The sequence below is a fragment of the Monopterus albus genome, unplaced genomic scaffold, assembly GCF_001952655.1.
Source record: "Monopterus albus unplaced genomic scaffold, M_albus_1.0 scaffold403.1, whole genome shotgun sequence".
NCBI lineage: Eukaryota > Metazoa > Chordata > Actinopteri > Synbranchiformes > Synbranchidae > Monopterus > Monopterus albus.
This window is the reverse complement of record NW_018128283.1, coordinates 388,530-413,931: the sequence shown is the minus strand read 5'-3', so window position 1 is coordinate 413,931 and position 25,402 is coordinate 388,530. Positions and strand designations below refer to the sequence as shown.

Below are 25,402 nucleotides of genomic sequence, written 5' to 3'. Positions count from 1 at the left end.
TTTCAGGCTAAGTTAACTCTAACCCAACTTTGGGAAAAAACTGACAACATCCAGCTGAGGCTGACGTAGTGTTGTGTGTAGGTCCCTCATGTTGCTGCCTCTGAATGTTGTAATGAAAAAATGTCAAACCCACTAGAAATGAATATGCTGAACTCAGCTTTGGGAAAACTGGAGTTTTTAAATATTTTAAAGTTTAATGGAGAAAATTATTGACCAATGAATTGATAGCAAAGCACTCATCAGCTGCAGTATCATGTACCAACACAGAGTGAAACCCATATTCAGACTGTTGTGTCTTCTGACGACAACCCTTAAACTTTAATGTCCTTAGAAGTGTTGAAGTACAAAGGTGTCTATACCTGTTGGCCTGCAGGAGCTGGTTGACGCCGTCGATCAGCTGAGACACTCGGGCCTCCATGTCTGACTGAACCTGCACACACACACACAAACACACACACACACACACACACACACACACACACACACACACACACACACACACACACACACACACACAATACAATAGTGACAAAGGGAAGGTTTAATGCAATGCCAAACGATTAAGAAACACAAACTAAAATCATGTGTGAATAGTAGTAGCAGCCCTGTCATTAGTCTGAATGAGGACAGTCTGCAGAGCGCGGCGTCAACACAAACAGCAGAAAACAATCACAGACCTCCTACTGTTTACCTCACCATTGTCACGAGAACTTTCCTGTGTCTCAGTGAGACTGTTAGTCTGAACCTGACACACACACACACACACACGATATATAATAACAGTAAGGCCTAGACCAGAGTCGAACAGTTATGATGTCACATAGCAACCTGCTTCCTTGTTTTAACACGGTTGCGTGTTCTCCTGTGGACCATGCTCGAGTACACATGAATCTTCAAACCGACTCAGTCACAGTGCCCGAGTTCGGTACGCTTTTCTTCACACTGATCAAAATGAACCAGACTTTAGGGTCAAGTGCACTCGGATCTGGGCCCAGGTCCCTAATGTCAAACCACCCTTTGTTGTGATTGGGCACTATACAATTAAAACTGAACTCTTGCTATGCACAGAGGGAGTCGTATTCTGCACAGACTAAACCACACCGAGAAGCACCAGCTGTAAAAGTTCTCTACTAACCTGTACTCCTGTTAGTACCTTGATGAGAGGAGCTGCAGTCACAGCTGCAACTGCAGCCACTGAGTCGTTGTTGTTGTCTCCATGGCAACCAGGGGACAGACCCACCTCCTGGACCCCCACTATACCTAGTGCATCCTGGGAACTGGTCCTCAGACCAGGAGTCTCCTGTAGGTTCCTCTGAAGCAGCCCTGGGTCTAACAGCTGCACTTTAACCTCCCTCCTGAGGGGGGCACTGTGGGAGCTGACAGAACAATACAGAACAGGTCATGTGGTGCACACAGGTGCTCAGCTTTATCTGCACCTTGACAGGAGCAAAGAAAAAAAAACCACAGGGGTCGAACTTCATACAAAAGTGAAAACCGAGTAGTGGAGTTGGAGCTGCATCAGGGGATCCAGAGTTCAGAAATGTTAAATGTACCTTTAACTAAAATAGTTTTCACCTGACACCAGGTAACAATGTAGCCAAAATAAAGATTCATTGAATCTCATTCTTCATTTACATCACACCATGAGTGTTATGACAGTGTTTGGACGTTCATCATCTCTTCAGTTTATCATCAGCATCACTGTCTAACAACAAATGTCAAAACCACATCATTAAATATTTTACAGCACATATAAGTATAAATATAACCAAATGCCAAACCTGTATTCTCCTGATTAAAAACGCACCAAATTCCATCGACTTTTCCCCTAAATAAATGTCTCACCGTTGTTTCAGAGCAGCGAGTACAGCACCTCGACCTCCGGCAGAAAAACGTGATGTCAGCAGGTCGTTACCTGAGAGTGATGATGTAAGCAGAGGCGGAGTCAATTCACCTGTCTGATATTTAAGTTGATTTCAGAGTCCACACCCTCAACCACCTCTGAGAGACCACACACAAACACATTTTATGTTTTCATGATTTTAGTTGGATGATTTCAGGGTCAGCTGCAACAAAACATGCCAGACTATGTTCCAGGAAATGAAATAGTGGCATTTAAAAAAAACGATCAGTGCTTCAATAACCTAGTGATCATTGATTAATTGATGAATCTGGTTCTCTCACCAGGGTGTTGCTCCATGTGTGCCCCAGCTGGGAGCTTCCTGTTTGGGCTTGACTGTGCTGCTGTAAGCTGAAGGACGAAAACACACAAACACATCACATAAATATCGTGTCTGAAAGAAGGTCTTCATATGTTCCACCTGGTCTGTTGCTGAAACATAAGAACAATGTTTACTCATTAAATCTGATTGTAACCACCTGAGGAACAAAAGATTTTTAGATCTGGTGACAATGAAAGAAGCAGCTACAGCTGTTTCAACAGCTGGAGAGCGGACTCCACTGACATCCTCCCTGAACACTTCAGTCAGATTCTTCCTGAGCTTCAGTCAATTAGCTTAAGTTTTAGAAAACGTGACAGACATGTCTCTGGGAGGAATGATCCTGTTCATAAAGCTACAACCCCAAATCAGAAAGAGTTAGGTGGCAAGTAAAATCAAAATTAGAACAGTTAACAGTGAAGTGTAAACCATCTGTGTCCTGTATCACACTGAAAACAATACAGCAGCACATTATTTGATGTGACACCTCAGTTTTAATCTTTGACACTGTTGACACAGAGCTTCCTTTTGGCACAATATAGTTTTAAGCAACATTTCTGGACATAACTACGTATTGTAGTGGCTGACACAGGTGAGCCAACGTCATCCTGAGCCCATGTGGTTATATCGCTGATAGAAGAGTGATGATTCTTGATGCGGTGCCGTCTGAGGGATCGGAGAGCTCGGTCATCCAGCTCAGGCTCGGCCCTTTACACACTGAAATCCCTCCAGACTCCTTGAATCTTTTAATGGTGTTCTGTACCGTACAAAGTGACGGATCCAAATCCCTCCTATCTTTCTTTGAGGAACGTTGTTTTTAAACATTTCAGTGATTCTGTCACAGATATGTTGGCCAACTGGCGGTCCTCGGCCTATCTTTGCTCCTAAAGGCCTTTCCTGGACGCCACTGTTGTACCAGGTCATGATGCAGTCACCTGCTGACATCACCTGGTTCACATGGAGTCATTTCATTGTTTTACCTCATTACTGGTCCTGAAATGCAGCATCAGGATTGAAGTGAGAGTTTATTATGAACAAAGAATAAAGCTGATGAGGTGTCACACCAAATAATGTGCTGCTGTATTGTTTTCAATGTAGCACAGGACACAGATGATTTACACATCACATCGCTGTTTTAATTTTACACACGTCCCAACTTTATCTGATATGGGGTTGTACATGCTGCTGGACTTTTTGGAAGACCCAGGCCTGGCATCAGTGACAAATTCAACTGAGGGAATAGGGGAAGCAGACTCACGCTCGCTGTGGGCTGTCGGTTCTCTTTGCTCGGTTTCTTCAGCATCCACCTGATTCCTGCTTAATAAACACAAAGAGACTCACCAAGGAGCCAAACACAGCAGGCATGAGTTCTGTGATTTCACAAACTTGAAACTGTGTCTTAAACGAATTGTTAATCAGGTGCAGGTTTGTATAAATGTAATTAGGTTTCTGTCTAGACCTGGTCTATGGCTGTGTGGACGCAGAAGAAGTCAAATCATCTTTTCATAAATATAATAAAAGTTACACAAATCTGAAAGTTTTTTTCAAACCGCATCCGGTTATACCATCTAAACAATCTGGCCGGGAGCAGGTGGAGCGGGTACAAACTGGGAGAACTGGGGGTTCTAAAGTCCTGGTCACATCGGTCTCTTTTACTTAGATTTAGTCTGGAGCTACCGGAGCTCTCACCGGGCTGGCAGTCTGCTGCTATCTGCGTAGGAGGACCGGTGTCCGGTTTCTGTCTGGGCTTCGGCCGCCGCTGCTCCTCGGACACGCTGGACTGGACGGGCTGAGGGTCCCGAAGCCTCTGGACAGTTATCTGGACCGTTCCGTGTCTCGGTGCAGCTTCATGTCTACGGTCCGAGAGGAGAACACGGGTGGAGCGGATTAAAACGTCCCCGGTGTTCGGGCTGCTTGAGGACTGATCCGGACTGACTCCACCAAACATATCCCAGATAGACTACGAGGCAACGGTGGGAGAAGAAAACATCCTACCGGTTAACGCCATTTTATTTCAGCCCTAACCAGCTGAGCGTTAGCATGCAGGCTAACAGCAGCTAGCCACTTTCAAACTTCCCGCTCCGGCGTAAAACGGTAACAAACAACAGCCGGACGTTAAAACTCTGTGAATGACAGGAGTCACTGCTGTAAGCTGAAGTTTACAAAGTTAAACACCTATATCAACAAGAGACGTCAGGAATATAAAAAGAAACTAAAAGCGTAAACGACACAAATCTAGAAACAGCGCCTGTTACTAACAACAAAAACAGCACATCCTGGTTCTGTCTTCTTCTTCTTCTTCTTCTTCTTCACTGGTGTTTTACGGCAATTGGCATCCTGGTGTTGCATTATTGCCATCTTGTGTTCGTAGTCTGCGTCACCGTTCCGTTATCCTAAATCCATGAGTCCTGTTACCCTCAAGAAATCTATTAACACTCTTCTCCTTCTTCCACACTTTTCGAATTCCGCTATACTTTTAAAACATATATCTACTAACCCCAATTCTGGAAACGGAGGAAACATATCTTCCCTTTCCCCCGAATACCTCCTGCATGAAATGATGACATGATTTATTGTTTCTGCTTCTTGACAAAGATCACAACAGCCTGTGGGGTGTCTTCCTATAACAAACGGTTACTGTCCAGTTCAGATTCTACTGATTACTACTTGATCGGCCCTCACCGTGCCTCTGTCGCCCGTTACTCCCACCGTATTCTGTATTCTATATAGATGCCTTGACTTAATTTCACAATCCCACCTCTGTTGCCATTCTTGAGTAATTTTCCACAATACTAAACATTTACATGTTAATGCTGCCTTCAATATCCATTTTTTATGTTGCTTGTCTATTTAGTTTGTGTGCCTTCTCATTTCCCAGTAACCCCACATGTGCTGGAACCCACAGGAAGACAATGACTTCCTTAACTTGATTAATACTTGAGTATATACTCATTGTTTTGTACAGAAGATCCTGATGACTCCTACTCAGTCCTGTGAGTTTTGTGACAAGTCACAAGCTGAATGGGACTAGTTATTTCCAGCTATATGCCCCTGGCCTCATCTTCTGAAAGGCCAGGATTTAACAGTTCGGCTCCAGAGGTCTTCATGAGCATCATCATACCTGTAAGGCCTTGTTTTCCGAGCTGCACACATATTTAACAACCTTGGTTGACTTCAGAGCTTGTATGACACCAGATCACAGGAGAGACTGGCTTTAAAGGTTTATCACACCAACTGGGACAGGCTGGTTTCCAGTAACACCTCACTACTGGACGGAGCTTGAAGGCAGAAACGTTCTTCTGAGAGACTCTAAGCCTTTACTATTCTAATAATATTTGTAACTTTTTATTTGTGTCTTAGTGTTTCTATAATTTGCTGTCGGGTCTCTTTGCAAAATAGATCTTGATCTCAATGAGGTTTCCTGATTAAATGAAGCTCAAACCAACCAAGTAACTACCTGCTCCCAGGACACTGTCACTTGGCTCTGATAAGAATCTTGAGAAGACGGATATAAAGAAATAAACGAGGACAACACAGCTGATTAAAGAGAAGTTAATAAAATACGACTTCATTAATCCCAGAGAAGGATATCAGCGTTACAGCAGCAATAAGAGAAGCAAGTTAAAGATCAAGGAAAAGATGAATAAAAATATATTAACTATAAACTGTTTATACATATATACACACAGTATTTTACATCACGTTCAGTAGTGCAAGTTTAGCAGCTGTAAAACATGAAACTTATGCTGACACTATAAATATAATAAAAACATCATGTAACTACTAGTAGATCGTAGGAACTATGTTGTTACACACTTGTAGCACACCGGACAGTTTCTTCTGTAGCACACCGGACAGTTTCTTCTGTAGCACACCGACTTTTTATTTCAGAGGTCGAACTTTAGTCACACTCGAATCTTTTGTATTTAGTTGAATCTGAATCACGACAGTTATATTTAACATCTTAAAAATTACATTTGAAATCGGTTCTTGTTGATGTTTGAATTAAAAATCTAGGGCGTTTGAATCCGGTTCCTCTCTGCGCTCACGTGTCCTTCGGTCCGCTGAGGACGGTGTTCACATCACGCACGGAGCTCAGGTAAAGATTTACAGACATTTAGCTTGTGACTGATAGCTCAACGCACAGCAGCTGTTCACGAGTCCGGCTTAGAAAACCCGGTATTTAGTCCCCGGAGGTCGGAAACGTGAAGCGAACTGTTAGCCGACCGATCCGGCGGAAACGGGAGAGACACCGGTTGGACTCGGTGGGTTTTGTATTCATTAATATAGCTGAGAGAGTGACGGCCGGTTTGGTGTCACTGCAGCCGACTGAACAGTCCGAGCTCTGTAGGACCAGATTACATCTCAGGAATCATCAAAACTGTGAAACACGGTCTCAGCTGAAGACAGTGGCACCGATTTGAATGAGAACTATAGACTTTAAAAACGCCAGAGTCTCATTAGCAGATACCTCTGTGAAAAGAGAGGGAACGGGAAAGTGTCACATTCTTAACGGAGTCTTGTTCGGTAGCTGACGTGAGCTGTTTGTTCTTCACAGACCGAGTCATGGCGCTGCAGGTGTCCGAGTCCGACCAGATCAAACAGGTACGAGTCGTGTGGAAATCTTGTGTCGGGACCAAACCTCATGGATCACCTATATAAAGAACAATAATTATTGATCACCAGCTTATAGCCTTTAAAATGGCACTTGATACGTTGTACATGTCCATTCAAATTGCACAAACTGAACACCAGGACCACACCTGTATTAAAGGTCAGGTGACATCTCTGTTCCCTCTCACCTGTCCTGGCTTTTACTCTGTGTTTTCCTGTTTCAGTTTAAGGAGTTTCTGGGGACATACAACAAGGTGACAGAGAACTGCTTCATGGACTGCGTCAAAGATTTCACCACCAGAGACGTGAAGCCAGAGGAGGTAAAACACTGTAACATCTGCTAAGTGAGTTATGTTGTCTTAGTCCAAACCCTGGTGAGATGAAGTCTCCTGGCAGGTGTGTTCAGGAACACTCAGACATCTGAAGTCTGTTGTGAGATAATCAGTGAACATGGACAAAGGACAAAGCACCCTGTCTGACAGCTCAGCAGCCCGTGTCGGGCCTCACTGTGGGGTGTTGAGCTGTCACAGGAAGAGCAGCCATGTGGATGTGACTGGGTGGAAGCAGTTTGCTGCTGCAGCACAGTGATGGCAGACAACAAACCCGTTCCTTCAGGATCAGACTGCCGCTGAGCTCTGAGATGAAGACTGTAGACACTGACTGGTTGGTGGGGATGAGGGGCGATGTTGAGAAAAGGTTTCACCCAGTGAGCTGATGTGATGTCACATCCTCTCTTGGCTGTCTGACCAATCTCCTGTCAGCTCTGCTCTTTGTCACACTGAATCTGATCAGCATGTGTCTCCTGTCTGTGTTAACACTCAGCTGTGACCCAAACTGCAGAAGATGTTCACCGGGAATCAAACTTTGTTTCTCTGTCCATAGGCTTCTTGTAGCTCAGACTTTTCCTCAGACGTAGATGTTTTCTAACAGCTGTTGATGTTTGGCAGAGGCTCGTGCTGACAAACACTGACCATGTCTGTGTCTGTGGTTCCAGTCCAGCTGCTCCGAGTCCTGTCTGCAGAAGTATCTCAAGATGACCCAGCGCATCTCCATGAGGTTCCAGGAGTATCACATCCAGCAGAACGAAGCTCTGGCCGCTAAAGCTGGACTGCTGGGACAGCCTCGCTGACCAGGCCCGACATGGACTGAAAACATGACCCCAGCAGGCTGGTCCTGGTCCCAGTGATGGTCCTGGTCCAGTAGGTCTGGTCTCACCCCTGCTGGAAGAAAAAAAAAAACTCTGAACTGCACCTTTTGTTTGTATCAATCAGGCTGCTGAAGTCTCTGCTGCAGAGCTGCACAGAAACAAGGATTTGGCCGCTGAGCATCATGGGAGATGTAGTGTAAAACAACAGGACCAGACAGATTTCAAGTTGTGTACAGAAACTGTGGAACTGTCCTTTAATGTGGGTTGAGTTTTACTGTATGTTGAAATGTTATTAAAGAACGTGAATCTCTGACGTCTTCTTCCTTAGTTCGTCTGGACATGTACCAGTAAATACCCGAGTATTTCCATCAGTGTAGTCTCTAAAACAGAACAATACCCATCACTATGTCCTTTAGCACAGGGTGATGACAGGAAATGGTTTGTTTTTGGTCCAAAATCCCAAAATATTTACTTTGATGTGAGAGCATGAACAACAGACAGCTCTCGCAGGTCAGATCGTGGAACCAACTTTTGCCTAAAAACTAATAAGTCACTTCTGAGAAGAGCTGATTTTCTTCTAAACAGCCAATAAATTATAGCTCTCACTCCTGTCACCTGATACTCCACTCCATGTAAGAAGGAAACGACGTACCGTTTACTGCTGCAGTTACAGGTACTATGACTTTACACATTAGATGAACGATTAAAGGTCCTGCAATACTCACACAGGTGTTTCAGCTCAGGCTGAGTGGTGTACACATCTGCTGGGGGTCACCTGAGGTCAGTAAAACATCTGGCATCTGATTTTATTGATCTGCTCTAACAAGACCAGAACCTGTGTGCACAATTTGATGTGGAGTTCTCAGGGGCTCAGGAACAGTGATGGAAGGTAACACAGTACATTAACTTAAGTACTTGTACTTTTCTTGCTTCTTAATTTTCTGTTACTTCATACAGAGAAACACTACTTTTGACCAGCAGCGAAAGAACAACTCGGGTCTTTTACTGAAGTAAACGTAGCAGTATCACAGCATACAGATGGTCTGTTACAAGTAAAAATCAAAATGTTACTTCCAGTTACAAGTAAAAATCAAAATGTTACTTTCATAAAAGTACAAAAGTACCAGCATCTAAATCTACCTAAAGTACCAGGAGTACCAGTACTCGTCCTGCAGAACGGCCCGTGTCCCAGTAACGTCTCTGATACTGGATCATAGTGACTAATTACTGTGTCCATCACTTTAATGCTGCAGCTGGTAAAGGTGGAGCTGATGGTAACTACCTTATATACTTATACTGGGAAGTACTTTCCATCCTGCTGGGTAGCTGGTGGATTTCCTACTGGGATCAATAGAGTCTGATGGTTCTACTGGGTTTGGTTTGATTCATCTGATTCTGGACCTGAAGGTATCAGGTACATGTAGTGTAGTAAAAAGTACACGGTTTGTCTCCGACATGGAGTAGAAGTACATGTACCACACATATGTACTTCAAGTAGAGGTATTTGTTACTTTCCACCACCGTAAACTCAACACGACCGAACTCTGAACTGTGTCAAAACTTTTCCCCATGAACATACTTTTATTTCTAGGAAACTCAGGACCTTCAAAATAAAGCGCCTGTTTAGGGAATCGTGACGAGCAGCCCGTTAACAGGGAGCAGCTGAGTGCAGTGTTAGTGTTGGACCAGGACTCTGAAATGAGACGCAGCTGCAGAGTGGAAACATATTTAAAACTTTATTAGAAACAGAGCTCTGCTTGTTGTGCACAGTCCCAGCATGGCTTCTGTTGTCAGGAAGTGTGTGTTCGTCTATTTACAGTCGTCGCTCTCGACACCACCGCTGGTAAGTCACTACATAGGAACCAAACTGAGGAGCTCATAATACAACAGTACAAAGTCTTTTCTTAAAAAATATTATAAATCATTCTTTACAGGCGTGTAAAATGCAGTTCTCCAGGACAGGGTGTGGGTTTAGTCTTTTCTTTACTCGAGAGCGTTTTATGTACAAAAAGAAATGTCCAGGAGCCGTCCGTCCTGCCACAAATACAGAGGACACCACTGAAGAAGAGTCTGGCAGGGGTGGGGGGTGGTGGTGCAGCAGAAATCCTCCGTCAGTGCTGAACTCAGAGACCCAGGATGTGGAAGATCAGCTCAGCCAGGCTCAGAACAACAACTGATTCCATGGCAGAAAGGATGCAAATCAAGATACTCATGGGAAGATCAGACAGGACATGAAGCCAAACTGTGACACCAGCGTTCAGTGATCCATAAGGTGGACCCGTTTAAAATCACTGTCACAAGTTACACATAAAGATAATTTGATAGCTTTATAAATCAAATTTCAAATTCACAATACGTTTCAATCTAAATTACGAGTCCAATTCAAACGTGCATGTTTAGGTCATTTAATAAAATAATTTAGATGTAGCAAATCAAAGTTATGACATCGACTGTGACAATGAGCAGATATAAAATCATAAGCTCGTTGTTCTGAACACTAAATCGAATCCGACGTTTAAAATCATGACTCCTCAAGTCAGAACTGTGATGAAACGTCATAATTTCAATTAAGCCAAAATTATTAATCCAGTTCAAACATTACATGTCTGAATTCCAGGTAAAAAGTAAAAATCAAAATCCTAACAAAAAATTTGATTTAACTTTTAGTCACAATGATGACAAAGTCAGTTTCCCTGAACACGGTGATGTGAAATCACACCGATTACTATGAGACAAACAGTTACAAGTTCAGTTCAAAATCCAGAGATTAAAGAGTTAATTTAAATCACCGAGGGAAACACGACGGGTTTCTGTTTGAGCTTCACCGTCATAAATGTTCAAAACCAAAAGTTACATTTATGAGACGTTAGGTCAGAAATTTAACAATCAAGTCCAAATCAGGACTTTTGAAATGGAAACGAGATCTAGCGAGTCGCAATACGAGACCGTAAATCATAAGTGAAGATGACCACGTCTCAAAGTTATGCTTCAATACGATTTCTTACATGAATCCTTTTAATTCCAACTCAACTGTGAGATTTCCTGGAGGTATCGTTGGCCTGGTCTCCCAGTCCTGACTTCCCATGAGTACTTTGTACCATTTCTAACATTCATCAGTTTCTTCCACTCTTGCTGGCAGTACTGATTTTACAAACACACATTAGAAACATTTTTTATGTCCACTGACCAAATAAATATTAACAAGCAGCAGAAGCTTCTTTTTAATTATTTTACACAAAATAACCCAAAAACTTAATTTCTACAAACATTTGATTTTCGCTCGCTGTGACGTCACACACTTTTGGAAATATTTTTTTTTTTTGCTTTTACCAAAATAAAATCTCTGATTCCATATAAAAAGACCAGAAACACTCGGGGGGGGGGGGTGCTGCTTCAGGAACCTGCTGCTTTCACAGCTGACCTCTGACCCCAACTACACCCCCCAAAAAACCACCTTTATTTTGAAGTCAACTAAGCAGAAGTACTGAGGACGCACCAGAGGAAGGAAGTGATCTGCGGTGGCTGAACAGATGGCGAGCTAATTTTCAGTCCACAGGTGAGGGGGTGGGGCGTTCCCCCATCGTCTCTGTCTGTGGCTGGAGGGGGCAGGCAGAGCAGGTGGCGTGTGTGCAAGTGGGTGGGGTCTGGGTAGGCGTGTCATCACCTGCACTCCACAGCAACAGTGTTCTGAGTTGGCGAGGCTGAGGACGGGCTCATACCTGTGTCGGAGGAGCCGGACGAGGTCGAGGTCGACGCCGTCGTGTTCGACACTGGAACAGACAGAGACGGTTATTTTTAAAGATGTTTCTTTGTGCCTGGACCCCCATTAGCAGAAGCTCCAGTCACATAAATCCACTATATGATGGATTCGCCAGCAGGTCTGCTGCTGCTCTTACCTTCTCTCTCCTTCTTTTTTAGTCTCTTCCTGCGTCTGTCGATAGAGGCGACCTCTGACTTCAGGGTCATGTAGTACTTCCTTATCTCCTGCAGCTTGTCCTGCAGGAAGGAGATTCTGTCTGTGCTCGACATGCTGTCCAGCTCATCTGAGGAGGAGGAGGAGGTTATTTCTTAGTTCGTAAGACTGACTCATCACCATTATCTCACACATTTCTGCTCTGACGCACAATAATTCAATCATGAGCGAGTCAAATTTAATTAATGGAGTTAAGTAGTCAGATAGTTAGCAACAGCTGGTGTGACCCTGCTGGTCGTCATTTTAACCAGAAACAGTGACGATCAGCAGACGCTGCCATGACAAATAAACCCCTCTGACTAGTCGCTGCAGCGCTACATTAAATGTATGCGTGTGAGAGGGTTACCGAGCTGGAAGGTCCACTTGTATGTGCGCTGAGGGGAGGGGACGTTCTGCTTGTCTTTACTGTGAGAGGTTGGAGACGACAGCCCAGGACACCGGGGCTTGTGAGACTTGGGCAGAGATGTCAGACGAGACTGGTCCTCACTGTCGCTGCTGTGACCTGTGGAGAGACACATGGCGCAGTCTTAACAGAATGAAATGTTTGTATCAATATGCATCTGTCTCCAGGATGTCAGGCTGGGACAGATGCGCTTTGTGTGGACAGACATCAGATAACTCCAAAGTGCTTCACCACTCAAAACAGACAAGTTGAAATCATTTCAAAGACCCACCCATTACTGAGTGTGACCAGTGATGCTCTGACACTTCACCTGCTCCATTCTTTTCCACCTTCCCAGGTGTGTTTGGTCGTTTCTGGTTGCGTTTCTGCTTCTTGGCCAACGGGCTGGAGTTACAGTCCGTCACCCTCTTTTGACCTGAGGGGTCAAAGGTCACAAAGGTTACTCAGTACAACAACTAACCAATCAGGCTGAGGAATATCTGTTCAGGAGACCAGGGGTAAATCCCAATTCCCTTAACTGACTGGTCCTCACTTGACCTGGAAGCCGTTCCAGTCCGCCGTCTTGAAGGACATCCCAAAACTCTTATTCTTGCTGTGAGAAGTGAGCAGGCTGCTGAAAGGAGCCATGAGTCTGGACACACGAGAGCGTCCTCCACGAATTCTTTGTTGGAAATCAGTTTGCGATTGGACCCTTAAGAGGAAGGGCACATGTCACACTGACGATTCGCATGTTGACATTTGGCACGTGTTCTTACACCGGATGCCCTTCCTGACACAACCCTGACTCGAACCCGGGCCGCAGCAGCGAGAGCACTGCGCCCTAACCACTAGTCTATCAGGGAACTACTTGAGGGAGACATAGATGTATTTAAGGGAAATGGGACTCACCCCAGGAGTCCTCTCAGACTTACATCTGAGGCCTTTGATCATTACGTTAATTTGAAGATATTTTAGAAAAGCTGAGCTTTCTCCTTTACACATTTTAATCAGGTTCAAGATGGCGTGTGTAGACAAGGCTCACGCAGTTTGTTTTCTGAATCAGTGTCAGAGAATTTCAGGTGTTACCACAGACCAAGGCTTCTTAAAGTCCAGACTCCGGTCCGACGGCAAGTCAATCCGGACTCGCCCCACACATCACATCATGAATGTAATAATACAATCAAATGAAGTGTATGTGTCCTCCTTTGAAAAAATGTTTTATACTTAGCAATGAATTGTTTTGTAAAATATAGTCCATTTGGCGATTGACACAGCGATCCTGGCCTGAGATGAAGGCTAAACGCAGCCGTTTCCCCATCTGACATCGCTGTTATGGCAACATTGACAGGTGGTGAGTGTATGACATTTAGTGTCAACAAGTGACAGAGCTCAAGGGTCGGCTAGCAGCTTACCGAGTTAGCTGATGGCTAACAGGCGACCCTTATGTGTTTATTACTGAGGTCATAGTTAAAGGTGGTGTTGTACTGGACTCCATTATACTCAGAGGTGTCTGTCTTTGTCCTCCTCAGCTACATAGTACATGAGGGTCAGAATATTAAGAACACTTCTGAATATAATGTAGCCCAGTACACCACCACCTTTAACTACGACCTCAGTAATAAACAACTGAATTTACACATTTATGACAATTTCACCAAAAACTGAAACAATTTGAGCTTCATAAACACAGATGTTAAGCTGGTAGTGTTGCACTCAATTGCAACAGGTGTACCTAATAAACTAGACAGTGAGTCCAATTGTTCTGGGCCTTTGACTTTGAATAGAAATCAGAATATTTGAGCCTAAAGTCTGAAAGCCCCTGCCACAGACTGTGCATAACAATGGACAACGTGAAACCGCAAGCTGATGGCGCCCCGGTGGCTGGTTGCATATAGGTCATAAACCCAGTCTCCTCCGTGTTACTAGATAGGACATTAGCCAAAGAAAAAGCTCAAAGTACAAAACTGGATAAACTTTTCCCAGAGGTCTCTTCTGTCATGTTAGGTAGAGATCATCACGCTGATGTGTGTAAGTGCTCATTGCTCTGGTAAGTGTGTCTGTAATAAGCGGATTATATCAATAGCGATTTATCTCAGATTATTGGCAGCCTGATTCTGCAGCTCCACAGAATGCAAAGTGCATCACAAAAACAAGAAGGCCAGGTAGTGGTGAGCCGTCGTCCACCTTTATATACAGTCTTCTACCTGTTCACGCCTCGTAGAGGTGTGCACTCTTACCTCTGTCCTTGCTCTCCTGCAGTGACAGCAGGGAGGTGGAGGAGGAAGCGCTGCCATCAAACCCAGGACTGGAGTCTCCCTCTTGCTCCTCCCTGGCTGCTTCCCCGTCGTCACTGACAGTGCTCCTGGCTGAATGGAGCTCCTCAGGGCAAGGGGTGGAGCTTGGGGAGGTTGTCGGAAGGAAAAGCCTGACCTGAGGCTGGGAGAGGTGAGGGGTGTGCTGGGAGGAGAGGGGTGTGTGGAGGAGGTGAGGCAGTGGGGGTGGGGCTTGTTGTTGCTCTCTCATCACCATGAGGAGGTGCTCTGAGGAGGAGGGGGGCTTCTCCTTCTCATCTGGGTCATCCAGGTCCACCTCATGGCAGACCAGCGCCTCAGGGCCAATCTGCAGCTCCAACTCCTCAGAGGGGGAGGGGCCTGGGGCCTCCGGAGCAAGGGGGGGTGTCCTAGCACGCACCTCTGGTTCCTTCATGGCTCCACCTGTCAGGTGCTCCTCTGACATCTCCACCTGCAACTCCTCTGCCGGACAGGGCCACTCCTGGTGTGGAGAGGAGAGGGTTTTGGGTGAAGCTCCTGCTGCTATCTTGGGTGTGGCAGCCGGGGTTTGGGGAGAAGCGGCCTCCTCCTGCCTCCTGTCGGGGCGGAGCTTCTTGTCAGCTGATCTTTGTTCTGCTGCCTTACGTTTGAGCACCATGCCGCTCCTCTCTTCAGATAACTCCACCTCCTCTTCCTCGGTGGCGGAGTCAGTGTCAGAGTCCACTGCAGGAGAGTCGAGAGGGAGGTGCTGGGTGGGGAGGCAGCAGAGGACCACCATGGGTTCGTCCTGTCTCTTCAAGATGCTGTGAGGAGCAGATGACAGTGCCGCTGTGTGAGAGGGGCTGGCAGTGTGCAAGGGGATTCTGGGAGGAGTTTCAGAGCCAGCCTCCCTGAGGTTGGCCCTGCGACCTTTGGCCCTTGGGGGGTACAGAGGAGTGGAGCGATCTTCCTCCTCAGCAGCAGGTACATGGGAGGACATGTGCTGCTGCTTCTCAGGAGACATTTTGTGTTTGTCTGCGGTGGCAGGAGACATCTTGTTGAAGTTGTCAGGGGGGGGAGACATCCTACTGGGAGGTGTCTTTCTGAGCTCTTCTCGTCCAGGAGATGTCTTGTTTTTCTCTTGGACAGGAGTTGTCTTTTGCTCCGGAGACGTTCTGTCCTCCGTGTCCACCTGAACCGCCAGCGTAACGACTTCAACTACAGGCTCCTCCCCCTGCTCTGCCTCCTTCTCTGAGTGGCTCTCAACTTCATCAGTGTTGTCAAGAGGTATGCTAGGACATGGCGGTACACTGGCGACAGGCAGCTGACCTGCTGTTGACATAGCAACAACAGTGTTGTTAGTAGGTGTTGTGATATTAGTGCCCTCACTCGCCACCTCCTCTTTCACCTCCTCTGGCTCCTCCTCCTGGCAGGGTGAGGCTTCAGTCCTCCCTTGCCATGGAGAAGGCTTTTGATCAGGCGGGTCTTCTGATTCGCTTTCTTCTGAAGAGTTCCCAGAATCCTCTGCAGGGAGAGAGAGAAGTGAACTGCTAAGTTCCTGACGATGGAAGTGGATCACTAACAGAAACATGAGCAGCAGTGCTGCCGTCGCTCTCACCATTGGACGCTATGTCAGAGTCGTACATGCCTGAGGTTCTCCTGGTTCTCCTGCGAGGAGTGTCTGCAGAGAGGACAACATGCTGCTTCAGCGGCAAAGATTAAAGCCAGTAAATATTTGAAAAATCAAATGGATCACTAATCACACTGATCAGCTTTCCCACATATTTTTTGATATTCCCTGGACTGAGGTGGCAAACACTCAGCGTCACAGTTTATGAACTAGCATTAACTGGATCCAACTGCAAAGCAACCCACTGACTTATTTGAGGTGTGCTGCCACAATATCAACATTAACATACTGATTTAAACTAGGTTAAATCTTATTTTAGTGCAGTGCCGTGCATAGCCCCTCCGTGCACCACTCTGTTTCTCTCTCACACACACAAACACATGATGACCATGACACCAGACTGTCTGTGTATGCTCTTCCTCTCCGTGTCGGTTTTTTCAACACAACGCTGTCAGTCGTGGAGGTCCAACTCTTCCAGAAGTTAATAGCAAGCTAGTAAGGCTAGCTAGGCTAACGTAGCTGTTGCCAAGGTCAGCACCATGGATGTATAGGGAGCGCTCTGCAAGTGGATAAAGTTAATGCTGACTCAAAATCTGACGCTGAATGTTTGACCCCTCAGTCCATTGAATATCAAAAAACACAATGTGGGAAAGCTGATCAGTCCGATCAGCGCGATTAACGATCCACTTGATTTGTTTTGAATATTTTTGGGTCCCAACCAGCGCTGCTGAAGCAGCAAGGGGGGCCAGGAAGAGAGAGATGTAGGAGAGAAACACTTTGCTGTTGTGGGAGAGCCAGTGCAGAAGGGACACGTCAGACAAACAGCACAGAGGTAGCCTATTATTTTATAAAAAAAAAAAAAGGTGTGACACACTCTGTTGCTTCGCCTCTGAGATCTAAAAGTCACACAGGTGCCTTCACTTTCAGTCAAACTGAAAAATAAGGTCCGCAGTTTAAACACCAAACTGAAATATTAAAACTGGAGTCACCCGTCAGACTGGTGACTGATCTATTTCTTTAGCTGTAATGTGTCTTACTGTCTCCATTGGCCATGTTGGACGCCGCCGCCATCCTGCTGCTCTTGCCATTGGGTTGTCCCTCGTTACTCGGCGTTTTGGACACGCTGCGTCCTGCTGAGCTGGACGGAGTGGTTCTGATCTGAGGACGTCCACGCCTCGCCCCTGTCGGCTTTGCCACCACCATCACTGCCGGCTTCTCTTCATCTTTCTCCACCTCATCCCTGTCTTTGTTCTGCTGACGAACAAACCACAGTGAGCACACGTTTTCACGCAGTAGCTTCTATTGCTAACTACATCTCCACACAACACCAAGAGCAGCCATGTTGGTAACAGTGATGGATTTTCTCTCCGCAAGCTGATTTTCCAGAATAAAACAAATGTCTGACAGCCTCAGACTCCTAGGCTGCTCCTGCTGATTGGTTTTTACACCTTTCAGGTCACCTGCTGATCAAACCCTGTGCTAACCCCGCCTACCCACTCTCTTACCGCTCCTGATCGGACAGTAAAGCTCATCAGGCTCAGGTCAGACAGCCAAGAGGAAGCAACATCACAGGACTTCAGTCCAGCATGCGAAACCTTACTCAGCATCATCACCCCTGGCCTTCATCAGGTCACATGGCCAGGCTGAACTCACAGGAAACGGTTCATCATCATCAACTTTATTTATATAGCACATTTAACACAGCCAGAGCTGACCAAAGTGCTTAACACAATATCCACAAAACCCATTAAAACAAAATAAACAAGCAACAATAAAACAACATCACACTTAAAACAACCACCCATCATAAAACAAAGGCTCAACAAGACAGAGTCTCATACTGGTTCGAACGCCAAACGGTACAGATGAGTCTTCAAATAAGTTTTAAAGGGGGACAACGAGGGGGCCTGCCTAATGTACAGGGGCAATGCATTCCACAACTTAGGAGCCCCCACAGAGAAGGCTCTGCCCCCCCTAAGTCTCCGCCTAGCCCTCGGTGTCTCCAAGAGCAGCTGATCAGCTGATCTGAGGCACCGAGAGGGGCTATAGGAATGCAGCAATTCTGTAAGATAAAGGGGGGCCAAACCATTTAGACTTATAAACAAATAGAAAAATCTTGCATGATGCCTCACCTTCCCTTTCCTCCTCTGTCGCTTCTTCATTCCTTTCTCCACGGGCCAGATGATCCTGTCGGCCTTCACCCACTCATCGTACCTGTGGAGCAGACATACCTGTCAGGACATATTCTACCTCCAACAACTCCTGGCTGTATGTTTAGCAAACATCTCAGAGAAAGAAACGTCTCCTAACTGGACATATATTCTCAGAGGGACAGGTCTTTGGCCCTACTATGAGGACAAGGAGTCAAACCAATTCAGTGACTTTCTTAGGTTAGGACTGACTGCATGCATTGTTGCATTGTGTGTCGTGTGAAGAATGGTAGCGCAACAGAAGTATGAGCAGAAGTCTGAGCGTTGCTGCTAGCGGTGCTGTAACAATGAAACATCAGGAGAAAGGACAGATGGGGAGGAAAAGAGGTGCACATGCATTGTGTTTGTTCCTTCAACACCAGGGGGCCGTGGCTCAGGAGGTTCAATTCCTGTTCTCCCCAGTCCACATGGTGAAGTGTCCTTGGGCAAGACACTGAACCTCAAGTTGCCCCTGATGGCCAGAGCAGTGCCTTGCAGGGACAGCGCCGCCATCAGTGTGTGTAAATGTCCCCATTGCGGGATAAATAAAGTGATGATTTTTATTATCATTATGAAATGGACGAATGTGCATGGTAAGTTAGCCATCAACTTTCATACTGTGGAATGGGTATACCGCTGCAACCCTCTCTGGGACACGTGAATGTGAAGCGTCCGAGTGCTGGTGCCACTGACCTGACGTTCCAGCCGTAGTAGTGGACCAGGTAGAACTGCTCTCCATTGTCTATGTCTGTCTTCTTGATGTGAGCCTCATAGATCTTCTGGGTCTTTCCTTTGCCATACTTCACCCTGACCTTTGTCCCTGTCACAGAATCTCCATCCTCCTCGTCCTCACTCCTGACACACACACACACAGTAACAGTGGGCGCTGAGTGTCAAAATATCAGTCTTTAATGGTAACTTTGATGCGTCTTTCAGGCTCCGTCCCCCAATAACCTGTATCTAGTCTGTGGTAAATATGTGTAGCTACTTAAGTACTGTAGAGCAGGTACAGGTTTGAGGTACTGGTCCCTCTTTTTCTACTTTATTCTACAACTGCACATATTTGTCTGACAGCTGGTTATGTCAAAATAGGCCAGAGGACATTTTAAAAGCTTAATTCAATTGTTATACTCTAAAATGTATACTCTTAAAAAAGCTGAGGTCTGGATCAGTGGTTTCAGCTTTTTTATACAGTTATATAAATTTAAAAAATCTGTCTGAAGACTGATTAATCTGATCTATACACTCAGGGAGACCGCTCTACATACGAGGTACTTTTAGGTGATACTTGCGTAGTTTTACTCTTACATTCTGAATGCAGGATTTGAACTGCTAACAGTACTATAATTTGTGGCATTTGTATTTTTAAGTCCTTATTTTCCTCCACTACTTGTTTCTGCTCATTCACTGAAATATCAGATCATGTTGTACATATCTGAAGGGCTTCCTGTCGTCCTACACAGCCGTTTGTCTCTAATCGGTTATATATAACCAATAAAATATGAAAAGTAATGCAGTAGGTCAGACTTTCTGTACATCATCCATCACATTTGCATTTGTTTTAACTAATGCTGTTAGTGTGTTCATCTCGGTCTCACCGGTCCCCTCTCCTCCTCTCCCCCTCCTCCTCCTCATCTTCATCATCATCGTCCTCCTCCTCTTCCTCCGAGCCTTTCTCTGAGTCATCCATTCTTCTGTTGCTGCGTCTCCTCACTTCCCGCTGCTCTTCACTGTTCTCTCCTCCTCCTCCTCTTCTCTCGGGCTTCACCTGACCCCCCACACACCTCCTCCTCCCCTGAAAACACACAGGACAAATGTTCAGTCTCAGGTTGAAGACTAACGTCCCACTAAATCGGGCATTAAGGCCCGTGATGTGAGCGCAGCTTTACACGCCGTCTGCACAGGTTTGCTGATCTGTAAACCGTCTACAGACAAACTGTCTTGGCCAGAGAGACGCAGACGGTGGGTGTGTGACCAGGTGCGACTGTGAGATGCCTCATCAAAGGTCACCTGTTCTGACACTGAATGGATTACAGCAGTTTCAGTGCAAATCTGGTTCTTCAGTGGCTTCGGGAGTTTTCAGTGTCTCACCCTTGGGGACAACTGTGGCTCCTTCACCTCCTCCTTCTCGCTCTCTGACTCTGCCTCCTCCCCCTTGTCATCAACAGGCTCCACCTTCAGCTGTGATGTGGAGGACTCGTTAAGCTCCACCCCTGCTGTCTTCTGACTGGCTGATGTGGTAGGAGGGCGGGGGTTGTTGTGATGGATGGTCCTGAAGGTGATGGAGGCAGAGCGGCAGTACTCCTCAAACCCGTACAGGTACCTGAGGACACAGATGGCCCTGTCAGCAAACTAGGGGCTGACTCTGATTCTGAAACAAATCCAGTCATAAGTGGAGTAAAAATAGATTCATTTTAAAAAGCAGATGTTGACTTACTTCTTGTAGGCCGTTTTAACGTTGTACGATGCAGCAGAGTTCAGGACAGGGATCCCCAAATCCATGTAGACCTGCTTCCACACGGTCCCGGACTCGATCTGAAACACACAGAAGAAGTCAAAGCTGAAGTCACATCTGTCTCTCATCAGGTGACTGAACAGTGACGCTCATCAGGCTCCGGTCAGACAGCCAAGAGGAGGTGATGTCACAGGACTTCATCATCACAGCTGGCCTACAGCAGGTCGCATGACCCACTGGGCTGAAATACACTGCTGTGGTCCTTTTTGTTCTGTGGTCACGTCAACATTCATGTCGGTGATGCTAGCATGCACTAAAGACAGACAGATGTACTTGCCTTGTGGCAGCCTCCCAGGTGATAGACCAGTCTGAAGAGCTTGAACAGGTTCAGGTCTTTATAACCCAACACTGGAGGCTTGTTGATAGGGGTCCCTGATGGACAGAGACAAACAAACAGTCTTAGTGTAGGTCCACATCCAGCTAGTTCAATGTGCAGTTTCAGGCACCAGACTGGAAACATGTTCACCAACTCCACAACGGATCTTTATTAAACCAGTGTCCAGAGGGTGTCTGTGTTCAAGTGCAGTGTTTCACTGTGCACATAGAGAAATGAGACCAATGATGCCATGTATTATAATGTGGCTGATTTTGTCAATGATTTCCTCAGCAGCAGCAGTTTGGGAACAACTGCTCTACCATGCTTCCGAGATGAAACAAGAGTTTGATCCTGGTTCAGTGTCTGAAGACAGGAAGAGAAGAATGTGTACACGAGAACAACTGTCAACAGCAGAACGCCACTGAACGCAGGTCTGACAGCAAAGTTGACAACTTTCTGGTCTGTGATCGATCTTTTACATGATATATGTGATCTCACACACAACAGCTGTCATCAAGCCAATATATGATGACGGCTGGGTCTCACTCCTACAGATGCGGTTTGGTTGTTTGTTAATGAAAAGAGGGCGAAGAAGAAACAATTAGACTGTTAAGCTGCTTCACCATCTGGGGACTGTCAGTGTGGCCACAGATGGATTTCACACAAAAACAGCTAAAATGTAGACGGTGCGAGAACGGACCATCGCTATGCTGAGGCTCCACATCCTGTTCTGGTGGGGAGAGTTCTTTCATTTACACGCAAACTAGTCCTTTCAAGCTGTAAACATTATTTACAACAACTACTAATTGTAAATGTAACCCAGGTCCTGGTGTGTCTCACCTCTGTCCTCCATGAACTTGTAGAGCTGCTGCAGGAAGTAGTCCTTCTCCTCTGGGTCTGGCTCTTCATCGGGCTGCACACAAGCACATGTACGTTAGGATCTGACCTCCCAGCTGGACCTCCTTTCCCACTTGGCCCCTCAAACTCTCACCTCATCCTTTATAAGCTTCTTCTTTTTCTTCTCGTCTTCATCCTCATCCTCCTGATCACTCTCCTTCTCCTCATCATCATCTTCATCGTCGCTGGAGGATGAGTCCAGGATCTGACTCATGTCCATCTTCCATACATCTGGGACCTCTCGGCTCTTCAGGAACATCTTGGCTGCTTCAAAACCTGTAGGAAGAGGAAGAGCAGGGTGAGGAAGTAGAAGAGAGGAACACGGAGGACAAGAGAAGTTACAAGGGAACAGAGAAAGAGCACAAAGAGGAGGAGGAGTGAGAAGAAAAAGAAAGACGAGCAAGGGGGAAATGAGGTGAAGAGAGGAGGAGGAACAGAATGAAAAGGAGAAAGAGGAGGCAGAGGAGGACAGAGAAGCAAAGAAAGAAGAAGAGAACAGAAGCAGTAGGTGATTGCAAGTTATAACAGACACTTAAAAAAAAGCAGAGGAGTCAGCAATGAGCTCTGGCTGCAGGTCACTGCTGTCCTGGTGCATTGTGGAAGTTGTAGTGCCTCACCTCTCCGGCTGGAGAACTCAGACTTGGTGATGCTGATGGGGCTGATAGGGTGGACATGTCTCCTCGCCACCGTGTAGCTGCAGGATAAAACGAGAGGAAGAAGGTGAGATGGAGCCGATCTGATTCTGATCAAAGTTCCTGATCACAGATCTTTTTTTTTTTATATTAGGATTAACTCACAACTTGGAGTCGCTGAATGATCTGACCAGACACTGATCCTTCTTCACCATCAGCTCATCATTACAGGTCGGAGATACCACCTGCAGGACAAACACATACCTGCAGTCAGAGTGAGGTCATGTGACAGACAGGCGGCGTGTGTGGTCACTAGGGGTGTAACAATCCATCTATCAATTGATCAAACACCCCACGATCTGATAGCATCGATGCAAAATGTAAACCGATGTTTTGTGCGCTTTTATTTTGACAGCCAGCCACATATGTACATTCTGGTGAAGCTCTGTTCTTTTCAAACCGGACAACACATGCCAGGCGGTGCAGCTGGCATTCTGGGACTGGGAACTCACTCTAAAAGTGAAATGTGTTTGCTCCGTTCAGTCCACACCGACTCCGACCTCCGGTCAGGGTTAGGGTTGACCCGCATGGGGAAATTTCTCAGTGATGGAGGCAATGTCCAGGTCGCCATCACTGAACTCCAAGTTCAGTGTCTTACCCAAAAACACTTGGACTGGGGAGACCAGGAATCAAACTGCCAATATTCTGATTAGGAGATGACCGCTCTACCTCCTGAGCCGCTGCCAGCCCTGATAGGTTTGTATGGTGATGATATTGGTGACTTACACCCCTAGTGGTCAGGTGACAAAGAGACAGAGGTGTGCTTGTTTACCAGAGCCAGGTACCAGCTGTCGTGTTCATTCTCGCTCTCAATGCTGCAGACTTTCCCCAGCAACTCATCGTTGAGCCGCCCCCTGTCATCCTCTTCATCCTCACTGGACGAGGTATCATTGTCTTCATCAGCACTGAGACACAGACAGGTGGGCAGTCACAGACAGAGACAGGAGTAGAGCATCAATATTCCCAGTTACAGTAAGTTTGCAATTTAACTCTCACCACTTGGAAAACTGAGTGGATCTGTTTATTATGACATAAACAAGCATGTGTAAACTCAGCAAGACTGTTGCTAACAAATATAACCATTAAAAAAAAAAAAAAAAAAAACTCACACGGCCTGGGATGAACGCCGGCCGCCACGGTTTGACTTCTTGCCGATGACTGGAGTGCCAAAATGCTCTGGGTTTGTCAACGGCAGCTGGTCCAGCGTCTGAGGGGAGGGGGTAGAGAAGTGACGACAACACATCTTAGGCATTTTATTAAGATATTTTAACATCTCTAAGGACTCAGACTGAGACAGCTTCAGATGTTTTTACAGCTGAGACTCTGTGGCAGAAGAATATAGGCCTCAGAAGACTCACCTCACTCTCTGCAAAATGCCGCTCTCCCTTCAGACACAGGGATGTACGACGAAGAGTCTTCTCATCTCCATCATCAAACACTGAAACACACAGCTCAGTTGTCACTATCACAGTGGAGGGTGACCTGACAGGGGATTGGTCAGACAGCCAAGAGATGTAACATCACATGACATCAGCTCATTAAGCGAAACCTTTTTGCAGCATCATCACTTGTGCCTGGCAGCCAGTCATTTGTAGACTTCACCTCAGTGAAGTGAGGAAACACTGGATTTATTTTAAAGGATGCAGCCAGTAACTTCCTCTGTCGTTCCCCACCAACCCCGTGCAGAGACCAGTAGCACCAGTGAATGTGGTGTCCTCACTGTAATGTGTGAATCCAGACCCTGGTCCAGCTCATCGCTCTGGGCTGTAGACCTCCACTTTTGTCCCCCATCAGCCTTTTCAGGGCTCACTGACTCCGAGTTCCATGGTTCTTAGCTTGTAAGGACTGGGAGCATTTTATGAGTACTTAAAGAGACCAATAAGTGAGATGTAGTGGATCGGACAATATGGTTTTGGTGTTGATGGAGTGGCTTGTCCTCTGTCCATGTTGGACCGAGAGATGTGTTGAGGGTGAAATATATTAATCAAAGTGACACCACCTCTGCTCTACCGTACAATCCACAAGTAAAAACCCTGTCAGAGCTGTTTATCCACACATCCGCTAAAGGAGCATTAACTTGCAAAGCAGCAACTGTTTAAGCTTCGCCCACAGACTCCTATCCACAGCCGGTACATGTTAACTATCGAGCTCCTGAGGCTAACAGCTAATAACTCACTGTTAGATGCCTCGCCATAATGGCCAGCAGCGGTTCATGCACCTGGAACTATTACTGAAAACAAATCCATGTTCACGCAGCATCTGAGGGTTTATACAGTATCGCTGGTTAACCATGTCGAATTTGTTAGGCTGAGTGGAGTCAGGAGCGCAGCTCAAACAAGCACAAGAGGAAGTGAGAAGGCACCCGGCCTGTTTATTTGTCAGGATCTATAGCTCACCAGCTGCATCCTTTAAAAGAAAAAGTTTCATGCTGGACTGATAACATTTCTGAACAGATTCGTTTAACAAGTTTTTATGTAAATGTAATGTATTGACAACACTGGATCCTTTGCAACTTCTACAGCTGCATCACTGTCTGGTACGGCAGCACTACTGCTATGGACCACAAGCACCTGCAGAGA

At 46.0% G+C, this 25,402-nt stretch overlaps 3 protein-coding genes across 13 annotated transcripts in view; 1 reads left to right on the top strand and 2 right to left on the bottom strand.

Annotated features, from left to right (window-relative positions):
- Positions 1–4,534, bottom strand: part of kiaa0586 (KIAA0586 ortholog) — a 36,819-nt gene extending 32,285 nt beyond the window's left edge. For 3 of the 4 annotated variants that reach the window (XM_020586365.1, XM_020586367.1, XM_020586368.1), the window contains exons 1-6: positions 3,909–4,534; positions 3,478–3,536; positions 2,185–2,251; positions 1,846–1,915; positions 1,154–1,376; positions 360–430 (exon numbers count right to left, since the gene is read on the bottom strand). In XM_020586365.1, the coding sequence (XP_020442021.1) occupies positions 360–430; positions 1,154–1,376; positions 1,846–1,915; positions 2,185–2,251; positions 3,478–3,536; positions 3,909–4,167 (749 nt within the window). In that variant the 5' untranslated portion in view covers positions 4,168–4,534. The remainder of the gene's footprint in view (positions 1–359; positions 431–1,153; positions 1,377–1,845; positions 1,916–2,184; positions 2,252–3,477; positions 3,537–3,908) is intronic. The other variant, XM_020586366.1, reaches the window with a different exon arrangement.
- A 1,495-nt stretch (positions 4,535–6,029) lies between these two features.
- On the top strand, positions 6,030–8,293 carry timm9 (translocase of inner mitochondrial membrane 9 homolog). Of its 3 annotated transcripts, none has more exons than XM_020586339.1 (4): positions 6,030–6,318; positions 6,778–6,824; positions 7,058–7,153; positions 7,828–8,293. In XM_020586339.1, exons 2-4 carry the CDS (start codon positions 6,786–6,788, stop codon positions 7,960–7,962), a joined length of 270 nt encoding a protein of 89 aa, XP_020441995.1. In that variant the 5' UTR covers positions 6,030–6,318; positions 6,778–6,785; the 3' UTR covers positions 7,963–8,293. The 3 variants fall into 3 exon arrangements, with proteins under 3 accessions (XP_020441995.1, XP_020441997.1, XP_020441998.1); XM_020586341.1 differs by lacking the exon at positions 6,030–6,318 and adding an exon at positions 6,333–6,484; XM_020586342.1 differs by lacking the exon at positions 6,030–6,318 and adding an exon at positions 6,491–6,612.
- A 1,401-nt stretch (positions 8,294–9,694) lies between these two features.
- Positions 9,695–25,402, bottom strand: part of arid4a (AT-rich interactive domain 4A) — a 29,433-nt gene continuing 13,725 nt past the window's right edge. For 3 of the 6 annotated variants that reach the window (XM_020586344.1, XM_020586346.1, XM_020586345.1), the window contains exons 6-26: positions 24,182–24,261; positions 23,933–24,030; positions 23,596–23,728; positions 22,929–23,008; positions 22,749–22,825; positions 22,226–22,407; positions 22,075–22,147; positions 21,196–21,290; positions 20,841–20,938; positions 20,495–20,726; positions 20,002–20,198; positions 19,097–19,258; positions 18,347–18,428; positions 17,252–17,468; positions 16,203–16,265; positions 14,573–16,108; positions 12,889–13,047; positions 12,628–12,771; positions 12,300–12,455; positions 11,877–12,023; positions 9,695–11,750 (exon numbers count right to left, since the gene is read on the bottom strand). In XM_020586344.1, the coding sequence (XP_020442000.1) occupies positions 11,641–11,750; positions 11,877–12,023; positions 12,300–12,455; positions 12,628–12,771; positions 12,889–13,047; positions 14,573–16,108; positions 16,203–16,265; positions 17,252–17,468; positions 18,347–18,428; positions 19,097–19,258; positions 20,002–20,198; positions 20,495–20,726; positions 20,841–20,938; positions 21,196–21,290; positions 22,075–22,147; positions 22,226–22,407; positions 22,749–22,825; positions 22,929–23,008; positions 23,596–23,728; positions 23,933–24,030; positions 24,182–24,261 (4,121 nt within the window). In that variant the 3' untranslated portion in view covers positions 9,695–11,640. The remainder of the gene's footprint in view (positions 11,751–11,876; positions 12,024–12,299; positions 12,456–12,627; positions 12,772–12,888; positions 13,048–14,572; positions 16,109–16,202; positions 16,266–17,251; positions 17,469–18,346; positions 18,429–19,096; positions 19,259–20,001; positions 20,199–20,494; positions 20,727–20,840; positions 20,939–21,195; positions 21,291–22,074; positions 22,148–22,225; positions 22,408–22,748; positions 22,826–22,928; positions 23,009–23,595; positions 23,729–23,932; positions 24,031–24,181; positions 24,262–25,402) is intronic. The other 3 variants (XM_020586347.1, XM_020586348.1, XM_020586349.1) reach the window with 3 other exon arrangements.